The following is a 12732-nucleotide window of genomic DNA, read 5'->3' as shown; positions in this document are numbered from 1 at the left end:
CACTACTGCCTATATTTTCATATTTTCTTCCTGAATTCCTGTGGAATGTGTAGCCCCAGCCAATAATGATGCGTGGCACAGGTGAGGACAGGACTTTATCATGTGAGTCTGAAGCTTGGTTAAGTTGTCCGGTAAGTTGCTATTGCCTTGTTGACAGCTATCTGTAATCCGTCAGAATACTAGGCATTATAATTATGTTTTTATGATGACACGTAATTATTGTTTATTAGTGAGCTAGACTGATGATGGCTAAACTCGCTCGCAAATTACAAGCAGTCATCTAACTATTTGCGTATCTGTTCTTTAGTATACACAATGCTATTTTTGGATGATTTTTTATAACAAAACAGCTTATCGCTCATGTTCCCGCTGGTGTTCTCTTGAGTCGTTCGGCTGCGTGTGCAACTGATAGACAGGGAGAGGGCTTGTGTCTCTGGCGGTTTTCAGCCTGTGAGGAGGGGCCAAGTTTAAATGTTGTGTTTACAAACAGTAACTGAAAATCCTGCATTGTGCACCTTTACAACCGGATAACAACTTTTGCTCTATTCTTCATAAAGCTACTACAGTATATGACTTCAGAAAACTTGAGATTTAGTATATAATAAACTTTCAGTATTGTGTATTTTTAATAAGAATCCCAAATACTGCAGTTTTCTGAATGTTCTATGTGATAAATAAATAAGTCTTTAAGTAAATGTTGTATTGTTCTGATGTGCTGCATGTTACTGGATTTTATTTTCTGTGTTTGGACTGGCTGGAGATGAGCTTAGACCTGACAGCGATCCATGAGGGAGACGTCCTGCAGACAGGCCTTGGCGGTGTCCTCCTCAGACATCAGTGTGCACAGCAGCGTCTCCTGCTCCTCAGTGTCTCCTTTCAGCTTCTCAATGTCTCGATTCACACGCTGGAGTTTATTTCTGAGCTCTGGCAGCTCTTTCTCCTGGAGCTCCACTATAGACTGCCTGTCAAGACAAAAAATATTCATCAATATCAATATAAGGGGTGGATGGAAGGAGGGGTAATCTGGTGGATGGATGGATGGATGGGGAATGAAGGGGTAAAAAGGAGGAAGTATGGATGGAGGAATGAAGGGGTAAGTAAGTGGATGGATGGATGAATGGATGGGGGAATGAAGGGATAAACAGGAGGAAGGATGGATGAGGGATGGAGAAATGAAGGGGTAAACAGGTGGACAGAGGGGGGAATGAAGGGGTAAATAGGAGGAACGATGGATGAGGGATGGAGAAATGAAGTGGTAAACAGGTGGACAGAGGGGGGAATGAAGGGGGTAAACAAGTGGACAGAGGAGGGAATGAAGGGGTAAACAGGAGGAAGGATTGATGAGGGATGAGGGATGGAGAAATGAAGGGGTAAACAGGTGGACAGAGGGGGGAATGAAGGGGTAAACCGGTGGACAGAGGAGGGAATGAAGGGGTAAACAGGAGGAAGGATGGATGAGGGATGGAGAAATGAAGGGGTAAACAGGTGGACAGAGGGGGGAATGAAGGGGTAAACAGGAAGAAGGATGGATGGATGGATGGATGGATGGATGGATGGATGGAGGAATGAAGGGATTAACAGGTGGATGGATGGATGGATGGATGATGGAAGGATGGAGGAATGAATAGATAAACAGGTGGATGATGTATGGATAGATGGATGGGTGGGGAATGAAGGGGTAAACAGGTGGATGGATGCAGGAATGAAGGGGTAAACAGGTGGATGATGGATGGATGCATGGATAGGTGAAGTAAAAGATGGATGTATAAACATGAAATAAAGGATGGATAGTTAAAGTGATAAACAGATTGAGAATTAGACAGATAGAAAGATAAAGTGATAACTGAATGGCAAGAAAAGTGTTATTGCCTGATGGGCTTCAGTGCCATCATTTCATCACGCCTGCGCTCTTTCCTCTTCAGGTCCTGCTCGGTGTTCTTCAGTTTGTCTGGGACGAGCCGCAGCTTGGACTGCATGTCATTAATGACATCCTGGAGCTCGGCCTCTGAGGGGAACACACGCTGACACACGGGACAGCAGGGCTCGCCCTCCTCCGTCAGCTGACTGATGAACTGACTGTACACGGCGGTGGCGCCCGCCAGCATGGCTGCCAAGAGAAGACAAAAAGATAATGAGAATCAGTGCTGGGGGGAACTCATTACAAGCAACTTGAGATATGTAATCAGATTACTTTTTCAAGTAACTTGTAAAGTAAAGTTTAAAATTTCCAACAAAATATCAAAATTACAACAAAATTACGAGAATAATGAGAGCTCTCCTGTCCCAATGTTGAGAGAATCATGAGTAAGTGGAGAGGTGTTGTGTGTGTGTGTTTGTGTGCTGTGTGAACATGATGCTTATTGCAGTTCTAGACTAAAAGTGAGCGTGCATTTACTCATCTCACTTGCACAAAAAAAGATTCAATATTTCTCAAAATGAATAAAATCACTGAAATGCAGAATCAGAATACTATGCAAACCTTCAATAACTAAATATGTTAAATAAAACATACATTTTTATGCATTTAATCTCACTTTATTGACCAATGTACTTGTTTCTGACCTTTGATAATGTAGAGAAACAAGTAGAGAAACTTGTGCATGCTTTCATCACCAGCAGGGTGGATTATTGTAATGGACTCCTCACTGGCCTTCCCAAAAAGACCATAAGACAGTGTCAGCTCATACAGAACACTGCTGCCAGGATTCTGAGCAGAACCAGGAAATATGAACATATCACACCAGTCCTCAGGTCTTTACACTGGCTCCCAGTTACATTTAGGATTGATTTTAAAGTATTATTACTGGTATATAAATCATTCAATGGCCTAGGTCCTCAATACATTGCAGATATGCTCACTGAATATAAACCCAACTGATCACTCAGATCATTAGGATCATATCAGCTAGAAATACCAAGGGTTCACTCTAAGCATGGTGAGTCTGCTTTTAGCTATTATGCTGGAACCAGCTCCCAGAAGAGATCAGATGTGCTCCTACAGTGGTCACATTCAAATCCAGACTCAAAACACTTCTGTTTAGCTATGCATTTACTGAATGAGCACTGTGCCACTGTTCGTCCGACTGTTTGTACTGTACTGTATTTTATTTTTCTGTATATATAACTGTTTTAATTATTCTTATTTATTTTTATTATTTTTATTTCTTCTATGTAAAGCACTTTGAATTGCCATTGTGTATGAAATGTGCTATATAAATAAACTTGCCTTGCCTGCCTTGCCTTGCCTTGCCTTGATGATTCAGTTAAACCATAAGCAAAAATGACTATAGATTTTTTTTTTTTTATTGGTTAAAGTAAGTGTTAAACTTTTACGTTTTAAGTTTTATTGGTTAAAGTGTTAAACCTGCATCCTATTCTTCCGTTATCCAGAAATGGCAGCAGAGCTGATAGGTTTGTTTGAGCTGCGCCCTCTACTGTACAGCTGTGAATTTCCTTCAGCCTGAGGCTTATTATTTCACTTTTGGTGTGAAAGGGTCTTTACATTTGCCCAAAAATATAACTTTTTTGTTATAAAAAAAACAAGCCCAGCCCAGGTGCAAAAAAAGTAACGCAAAATTAACATAACATAACATAAAAAGTAACTAAGTAGCACAATTAGTTACTTATTAAGGGAGTAACGCAATATTGTAATGCATTACTTTTCAAAGTAACTTTCCCCAACACTTCCGATAATCACATTCAAAACACGTAAGACTGAGAAAACCAGGGATGTTCTGAATTCACACACATACTGGGTTGTGTAACTGCTGTGGACTTCATAAACTCAGCTGTGTGGGTCCCAGCTTGATACTTCATATCAACAGTCATTGCTCTACTTGGCATAAAGAAAGTCTATATCCTGTTTACCAATAAACAGTAATTTACCATCAAGCAGGCCCACACAGAATCTGCATCTGAAAAGCTTCAAAGACTTCAGCAGAATTCAAAGGCCATCATACACAAAACGCATCCCTCGACCCTAACGGGCTCATGTATGATTTGTCCATTATATTAGCATTTTCTACCAAATGTATATGGCATTATTCTGAAGATTTGCCAACAAAATGAGCACAGTATGTAGATTTAGTGTGGATCTGAAATGTTTTGTGAGAGCATACCTCTCTCTTTAGAGGACTTCTCCAGCTCATCCTCCAGTTTACTCAGGTCTGACTGGAAGTCCTGACTGCCGCACACGTTGAAAAGTCTCTCTTCATAGTTGACCAGCAGCTCTTCCTTATGTTTGATTTCTGCCATTAAGTGAGTCTTCTTCTGTTCTCCAGATGCAAGCTCCTTACTATGAAAAATAAAAATGAAAAGTCTTGTCTAGTAATACTAGTTAATTTATCTGAAGGCTGCAAAGGATGTATTAACATTTATTGGGAATTATTTCAGCACTGTTAAAGTTAGAGTAAGTTGGAGGATAATTACATTTTATTGTGTAAATACAGCATTTGGAAAATTGTACATTCTCCGATATTATCTTACACATAAACATGTATTTTATTGATGTGTGTGAACTTACGAACAGTTTATGTACACTACTACAAGTGCAAGTCATATCTGCCATATTTGCTAGACAGCCCTATTTTAGACATGTCTGTGTAAGCTAAGTAGTAGTAGTAGTAGTAGTAGTATACTTTATTATCCTCGAAAGGAAATTTGTTGTGGACTACATGTTGCTGCATAAACATATAAAAAAGACAATTGAGTTAAGACATTTACAAATTTAAAATTAATAAGATACACAATTATTCAATAATCGTACAGATACAGGCACAAAGGAATTCTTATACCGATTTAGTTTGCACATTGGGACTCTATATCTTCTACCAAAGGGGAGCATTTCATACTGCGAGTACAAAAAGTGAGTTTGGTCCTCCACAATTTTCTGTACCTGATTCAGGATGCAACTCTCATATAAATGTTGAAGATTCAACTGATCTCCTTGTCCAACAGTTTTTAATGCTGTCGACACCAGATGTACTAATTTAGACTTAAGCTGTACATTTAGGTTCCCAAACCATACTGTAATACCATATCTGACTATACTTTCTAAAACAGCTTTATAGAACAACATCATGATTTTCTTATTAACTCCATAAAAATGCAATCTACGTAAGAAGTACAGTCTCTGGTGCAGCCGAGTGCAAACCCATTCTGTGTGTGTTTTCCAAGTAAGTGAGCTGTCTATATAAACACCCAAATACTTGTAAGTCTGCGTTTGGGTGATGTTTTGGTCATGTATGACCACTTGTCGATGGTCACCTATACATTTTGGGTCGAATATAATCTCCTCCGTTTTCTTTATATTTATTATTAAATCATTTTTATCACACCAATCAACGAACCTACTTATTTCTGGCTGGTAGATGATTCCTGGATTATCATTTCCGTAAAGTAGACTTAAGATGGCTGTGTCATCAGAATATTTAAAAATATAGTTTTGTGAATGCTTACTTGAACATTCATTTGTAAAAAGTGTAAAAAGAATTGGTGAACTGACACAGCCTTGTGGAACACCTGTGCTAATGTTCTTTTGTTGTGAGAGACAATTGTTTACTTTTACACACTGAGTTCTATCAGTTAAAAAAGATAAGTACCACTTTGTGATTGATGGGTTTACACTCAACTGCTCCATCTTTGTGATTAACAAGGGCGGTTGAATGGTGTTAAAAGCAGAGCTAAAATCGATAAAAAGTAAACGAGCATAGGCTTTGTGATTCTCTAAGTGCTTCAGAATTAAGTGCATAATGCTGCTAATAGCATCCTCAGTTCCCCTCCCCTGTCTATAGGCAAACTGTAAAGGATCTAGATTGGTAGCAACCTCTGCTTTTAACATAGACACAATGCACTTTTCAAAACATTTCATAATCACAGACGTTAACGCAATCGGTCTAAAATCATTATTTGATATAGGCTTGACTATCTTTGGAACCGGAATGATCACAGCCCTTTTCCAAAGGCTAGGAACAATACCGGTATCCAAAGATTGTTGAAATATGGGGAGCCAGACTGGCGTCAGTTCATCTGCAAAGTTTTTTAAAATGTAGGCTGAAATTCCATCAGGGCCTGCCGATTTCCTAGGACAAATATGTTTAAAATAATAGTTAATCTGATTAGCATCAATCAGCAACTTTTCTTTATAAACACCAGAAGACTCCATATCACTAGTGTTGTTCATAGGAATATGGCCGCTCTTCTCAAATCTTAAGTAAAAGTTATTTAAATTGTTGGCTTGCTGTAAATCATCAGGAGTATATACACATTTCCTTGAAGGCTGCATATTAGTTATGGATTTCATAGAATCCCAAAGCTGTTTAGGGTTAGACATGCTTAGCTTATTCTCCAGTAGTTCTTTATGTTTATTCCTGGCCTCACTCAGTAGTCCATTCAATTCCTTCTGGGCCAAACTTACTGCGAGGCGATCTTGATTACGAAAAGCCAGTTTCTTTTTATTAATACACATTTTAATTTCCTTAGTTATATAAGGCTTATTATTAGCGTAAGTGATCACCTCCTTTTTGGGTACCACATTATCAGTGCAAAATGTTATATAATCTGTCGTTACCATGGTAGTTTCATTAATATCATCGCTATGGAAAACTTCCCAATCAGTACAAAGAAAACAACCTTTCAGGGTTTCAACAGTATCTTCTGACCACACATTAACGCTCTTAATCACAGGTTTGTGTCTTTTCAACAGTCTTATATGTTGGAATTAAGTACACAGTGTTGTGGTCAGAGTTCGACAGGGGAGGCCTTGATCTGGATGTGTATGCTTCTTTTATGTTCCCAAAGCATTTATCTAAAATCTTATTATGTCTTGTATTGTCTTTAACATACTGTTCGTACCCAGAGAGAGCAGACTCCATTTTACACTGATTAAAATCGCCAAGAATAAAAACAGGCGCTCCTGGTGTATGTTGAAGTTGGACTTGAATACAGTCTCTTATGATGCTCACAGCGTTAGCTGCTTTGCCCGAGGGAGGGACATACACAACACAGATCAGAATATTCCCAAACTCTCTGGGTAAATAAAAAGGTCTCAAACTTAAACATAAGAGTTCAATGTCCAGATTACAGACCGTGGATTTAACTGTCGTATGGCTACACCAGCGGTCATTTACGAACACACAGATACCACCGCCTCTGCTCTTTCCCGAGGAGGCAGATCTATCTGCCCGAATAATAGAAAAACCTTGTACCTCTATCAACGAGCTGGGCATCTCTGGGCGAAGCCAAGTTTCAGTAAGCACCAGAAGACCTGCATCCCGGTACTCAAAGCATACTTTAGCTTTGATGCGTAGTTCTTCTATCTTCTGTTGTAAAGATCTAACGTTGCTCAGGATTATTGCAGGTAACGGTGGTCTGCATCCTCGTCGTCGAAGACGCTGTCTGACACCGCCTCTGTGCCCTCTTTTCCGCCGGCGTTTGCTTTCCGCCCTTGCTTTCAGGCAATCCGGAAGGTCCACAGGTAAATTGTAATCAATTGAACGGTACAGAAGCAGATCCTCTCTTGTGTATGTTAGTGTCTGTTCATTGCTCCTCCTGGATGCCGTTGTGTGCGGGTAACATACTGACACCAGGTGCGCGATAAACAACCCAGTAAAAAGACATATGAGTATCGCCATTTTAAAAATAGCCAAACTTGAAAAATGTCAACAAACAAGCAAGCAAGTATATTGTCCTCTCAATACTTTAAGAATGTCAGCAGCAGGCAGCATGAGTCCGTGTCGCCAGCCGTGCAGCGCCACCGGAAGTATGTGTGAAGGTCACCATTTGAAAACTACACTGCATGTTCCACTGACCTGAAGATGACCTGTTCCTCAGGCACCCAGAAATCGAAACCAAATATGTATAAGATTTAAGTATGTGGGTGGTTGTACAAAGGCCAGTATTTTCTGTTACATGATCAGTGTCAATGCATGTGTGTATGTCGCTCATCACGTAGACATTTCAATTATGATTAGAACGGCATGAAACATTATAGGCCCTCACACTGAATATCATCATTTATGGCATTCTCTAGCTTATTATAATAAACGTTTGCGGAAAAACAAATCAAAGTGCGACAGACTTCATTTTGCTGAGCCGTTCTCTGGTGGAGTTGATCTCTCTGGTTTTGGAGTGGATCCAGTCTGCCAGCTCGCTCTTGCTTGGAAAGTGTCCTAGCAGAGACACCAGCTCTTCATTGTGTCTCGACTTGATCTTCCTCACTTGCTCTTCTTTCTCCATCTGGAATCCGAAGCAGAGATAAACTATTTATTTTGTAGTTGGATAAAGCTGTCTCTTTGCAAGCCTCTGTCTGGCATAAGCACTGATCATAAAACTGCTATATTAGAAGTATATAGATCACACTATCCAGACATTACTGTGCTGTATATTCTGTATACTGCCATAACTGCCTAGAAAGAATGCCTTTTGGCCTAATGACGTCCAGTTAATATCTCACAGTTTGCTCTGATTCAGCACATTTTGATAAATGTAATAATGGGAATAATTTGGTTCATCCATATACTGTATATAAAAATCTGCAAACTTCTAAAACATAAATAGTAGCATATATTGTCATTGCTAAAAGACGCTTGCTTTTTAAAAAGAGTATGAAAACATAATTTCTGAAGGAACTATTTTATAGATTGCACATGACCTTAATAAATAATTATTTAAAAGCAATCTATTCAATTAAAGAAATTAATCTGAAAAATTATCATAGTAAGAAATGGATGACCAATGTTTGTAAAAGATGATGTGTTTGATTGACCATTCATTTTTAAATTCAGATTTCCAATCATATCTTGCTTTAGGCAGCATGGAATGTTATAAATTATTTTGATGCCCCATCAAACATTTTAAAATAAACCTAGCATTAGTTGTCATTTTAATAGGCATCAGTTAAACTTTTTTTGTTGAAACTGAAATTTAACACAATGTACAATTGTAATAGTGTACAATGTACACTATTGTTATAAATAGTAAATTTTTTGTGATGTAAAAATGACAAACTGAAGTGTTTATAAAAGACTGGAGGATATTAGGCGGTCAGGAAACTGCAGAAAGACTGTACTGACATCTAGTGTTACAGTTATCTACTGCAAACATTGTGCTGGCAAACTCAAACACATCTAGAACTTAACACATTTTGTAGGATATATTGTGGTATCTCGAGATTATTAGCAGAATTCTGATGTCATCTCTGCACCGCTTTATTGTCCAAAGACATTTGTTTTGTTTGTTTGCTACATTTGTTTCAGAATTTGGCATAAAGGTGTTATCACAATGGATGGATGAAGCATTTATAAAGCGCTTTTCTAATGTACTACTACAATACTGTACATACGGTCTCTCCTCAACCACAACTGGAGAGAGTCTGGACTTCGGTTTAACGTCTCATCTGAAGGACGTGCTTTTTTTGACAGTATAGTGTCCCCATCACTATAGTGGGACATTAGGACCCACACAGACCACAGGGTGAGCAGCGCCCCCTACTGGCCTCAACCTAGTTTTCCCAGGAGTCTCCCATCCAGGTACTGACAGACTCAACCCTGCTCAGCTTCAGTGGGGAAACCAGTCTTGGGCTACAGGTGATATGGCTGCGGGCGAGAATGATGTGTGTGTTCACCTTGGTCTTCTTGAGCATGTCCATCTCTGCATGTGCCCTGGTGTGTGTGTTGAGCAGTTCCATCTCCTGGTCCAGTCTGCGCTGGGCCTGATCCAGTTCAGTTTTCTCCTTCTGTAGATCGATTACTTCTGCCTTCAGACTGTCCACAGTACAGGCCTGCGTGGCATTATCAAGCTCAAGCTCCTATAAACACACATACATTAAGAAAAACACATACAAAAGCAATGCAGGGTGTCAATGATGGTAGTTTTGTTGGTTGCGGTGTTAGTATTGTTTTCTTTCTACAATTTATTTTCAGATTTTAGGCCAGATTTATTAAACAGGGCAAATTAGCGTGAGACTGTAATCCTGACTGACATTAAAAATAATGTCGCAAATACCAGTAAATTGAATACCGCAGATCTTAGTAGATTACGTTGTATAATTTATTTAAATACACTTCTCACATAAATTTTACATCTGAAAGGGAAACTCCTACATATGTATGCAATAAGGTCAGCTGCAAAAATGACTGTGTCTGTGTCTTTTCATCGCTATTTTTTCACTGTGTGCCTTCAGTAAACCTCAAAGTAGTTTTTTACCCCAAAAGAGGGATTGAGCTGGTGCAAGCTGTTAGCTGACATGAACGCGCTATATACATAAATGTTTTCCAAAGTCATTTTAGTTAAAGGTTCAGTTGGTGGAAACCAACAGAACATTGACAAATGAAATACGTTTTGTATGGGCAGGTCGCACAAGCGGACTGAATTTGTTTTGCACTACTCAGTTGTTCCATAAGGTGGCAACACTGGCCCGGCTGTTGTTTCACAGTAGAAAACGAAACTAAAAGAGACGGAACAACAACAACATACTGAAGACTGCAACAACAACAAACATACATTGACAAGCGTTTGTGTGAGGGGTGTTATGAGAGAGCCGCAACTTTATTTTAAAAGAAATTTTTATCAGTCATAACTTCTGGAGAAAAATAGGGCAAACACTGGACATAGATGAAACTTTCTAGAGCGCATGTGTCGACCGTCTGCATGCTATCAAATGGAGTATATTTTGAAAGGCTACGAGTTCGACTATACGCATATGCTAGCGCACGCGTTAAAAAAAGCGAAGTATACTCTGGGCTTAATGCTTAAAGCAAGTTTAGTGGTGTAGTGCAGATCTAACCGCTTTCTGAAGCTCAGTGTCCAGCTCCTGCAGTCTGCTAGAGGAGCCCTCCAGTTTTTGGAGATCACACTTGATGTTCTTCAGTTCCTGTTGTTTCTTGGCCTGTATGTCTCTCTTCAGCTCAACGGTGCTCTCTAGACCGGTCTTCTTGTCACGGAGATCCTCGATGCTTTGCTGCTTCTGTGCCTCTTTCTCCTGCATATCTTGCTGAAAACAAGAAATTATTATTAAAAATGGCAACATGCAACAATACTAATATTGAACTTTTGAAAATATATGAAGTTTCAGGATATTTATAAATATCTGAATTAATTTTATTTAATAATTTTCTGTTAAGCATTGAATAATACAAAAATAATATAATTAAAGTGTTACCCAAACATTACATATGTCTCTATATTGGATACAACACTTCATAAAGTGTATAAAAATTGGCAATGCAATATATATATATATATATATATATATATACAGTATATATATATATATATATATATATATATATACTGTACATACATACACACACACAAAAGAGCGTGAACTGGGTGGTAAATGATGTCCTGCAGTTCAATTATCTACCATAGTTTGGTTGAGGGCTTCAGTGTCCTGGTCCAGTCTCTCTTTGACTTGTCTGTGGAAGCTCTGGAGTTGTCTTTCGTTAAGAGGAGTCCGATCATAGCCCTCCAACTCCAGGGAAGACGCTAAACTCTTCACCTGGGTGTCCCTCTTTTTAATGTTTTGTGTGTGTCTATCTGCCTCCAGCTGCAGACGGCCTTCAAATGAACAGAAACAATGATGATGAACAGCTCTGAGAAAGAATAAACTTTTTTCCTGCTAAAAATGCATTTTGAGCAAAATCACTCGATGTGAAAGTATTAGCCTAGTTATTAGTGCATGTCTACAAGTATAGTGTACTTTAGGACTGGAATAACTAATCTATAAAATCAAAATTTCTTAAGTGAAGTAACTTTGCAGTAGTAGTAATTTCAATTTAAAAAGAGGATAAATGATGAAGGCCACAAAGTGGGAGAAAAAAATATATATGTGTTTAACGCCAAAAGCTCGAGACGAGAGCACTTTATATAAGAACTTAAGGACGTCACTATTCTTCTATTGACTCTTTTAAATACTACAATCAACGAAACAACCATTTGATCATATATAGAGAACACATTTCCACCACCACCACACAACAATAAATGAATAGCAAAGGAGCAAACGACTACCTTGCTCAACTAGCAAGTCATTTTTGATGCGGTCCATCCTCTTGCACTCTCGGCCGGCCCGTTCTAACTCGCGCTGGCACTCCGTAAGTCTCCGTTCCTTCTCTTTGACAGTCTGCTGGTGGTTCTGATACATGTCCTGCAGCTCATCATCTGAGCCCTGAAACACCTAAAAACACAGCACAACACAGAGTCAAGGCGCCCCAAGGAATGAACACACGGTGTGCTGCAAGGCTCTGTCTTAGGCCCTTCGTTTTTCTTTCCGTACATGCTCTCTTTAGGTGATATGTTTTGAAAACATGGTATTACGTTTCATTGTAATGCTGACAACTCTACATTTCTCCAGACTCAAGACATGTTTAATATTGATGGTTGTCTCTCTGTTTCATTACAATTTTAAAAGTAACCTTTGGGGAGAGAAAGAGGGGAGGAATAAATCGAGACATGATATAGCCCATATATAGCTCTGGAGAAAACAGTGATGTCATCCAGCTCACTTCAGTTCTCAGATAATGGTGTCAATGCAGACAGATCAATAATATTGTTGAATATTAAATTAAATGTCCCCAAGTGACAGATTTGAGTTCAACCTGAGTCATGTCTCGATCTATTCCTCCCCTCTTTCTCTCCCCAAAGGTTACTTTTTAAATTGTAATAAAACAGAGAGACACCCATCAATATTAAACATGTCTTGAGTCTGGAGAAATGTATATATATAAATTAACT

General features: G+C 38.9%; 1 protein-coding gene across 1 annotated transcript in view; it reads right to left on the bottom strand.

Annotated features, from left to right (window-relative positions):
* Window positions 1-12732, bottom strand: part of LOC309477975 (DNA repair protein RAD50-like) — a 93171-nt gene that overhangs the window by 42922 nt on the left and 37517 nt on the right. Inside the window, exons 8-15 of the mRNA XM_082141516.1 lie at window positions 12010-12175; window positions 11363-11556; window positions 10784-10990; window positions 9623-9805; window positions 8078-8235; window positions 4119-4294; window positions 1870-2107; window positions 773-962 (exon numbers count right to left, since the gene is read on the bottom strand). Of these exons, the coding sequence (XP_081997642.1) occupies window positions 773-962; window positions 1870-2107; window positions 4119-4294; window positions 8078-8235; window positions 9623-9805; window positions 10784-10990; window positions 11363-11556; window positions 12010-12175 (1512 nt within the window). The remainder of the gene's footprint in view (window positions 1-772; window positions 963-1869; window positions 2108-4118; window positions 4295-8077; window positions 8236-9622; window positions 9806-10783; window positions 10991-11362; window positions 11557-12009; window positions 12176-12732) is intronic.

The sequence above is a fragment of the Leuciscus leuciscus genome, assembly GCF_965113295.1.
Source record: "Leuciscus leuciscus genome assembly, chromosome: 16".
Lineage (NCBI taxonomy): Eukaryota > Metazoa > Chordata > Actinopteri > Cypriniformes > Leuciscidae > Leuciscus > Leuciscus leuciscus.
The sequence above is the reverse complement of the archived record's forward strand: the minus strand, read 5'-3'. Positions and strand labels throughout refer to the sequence as shown.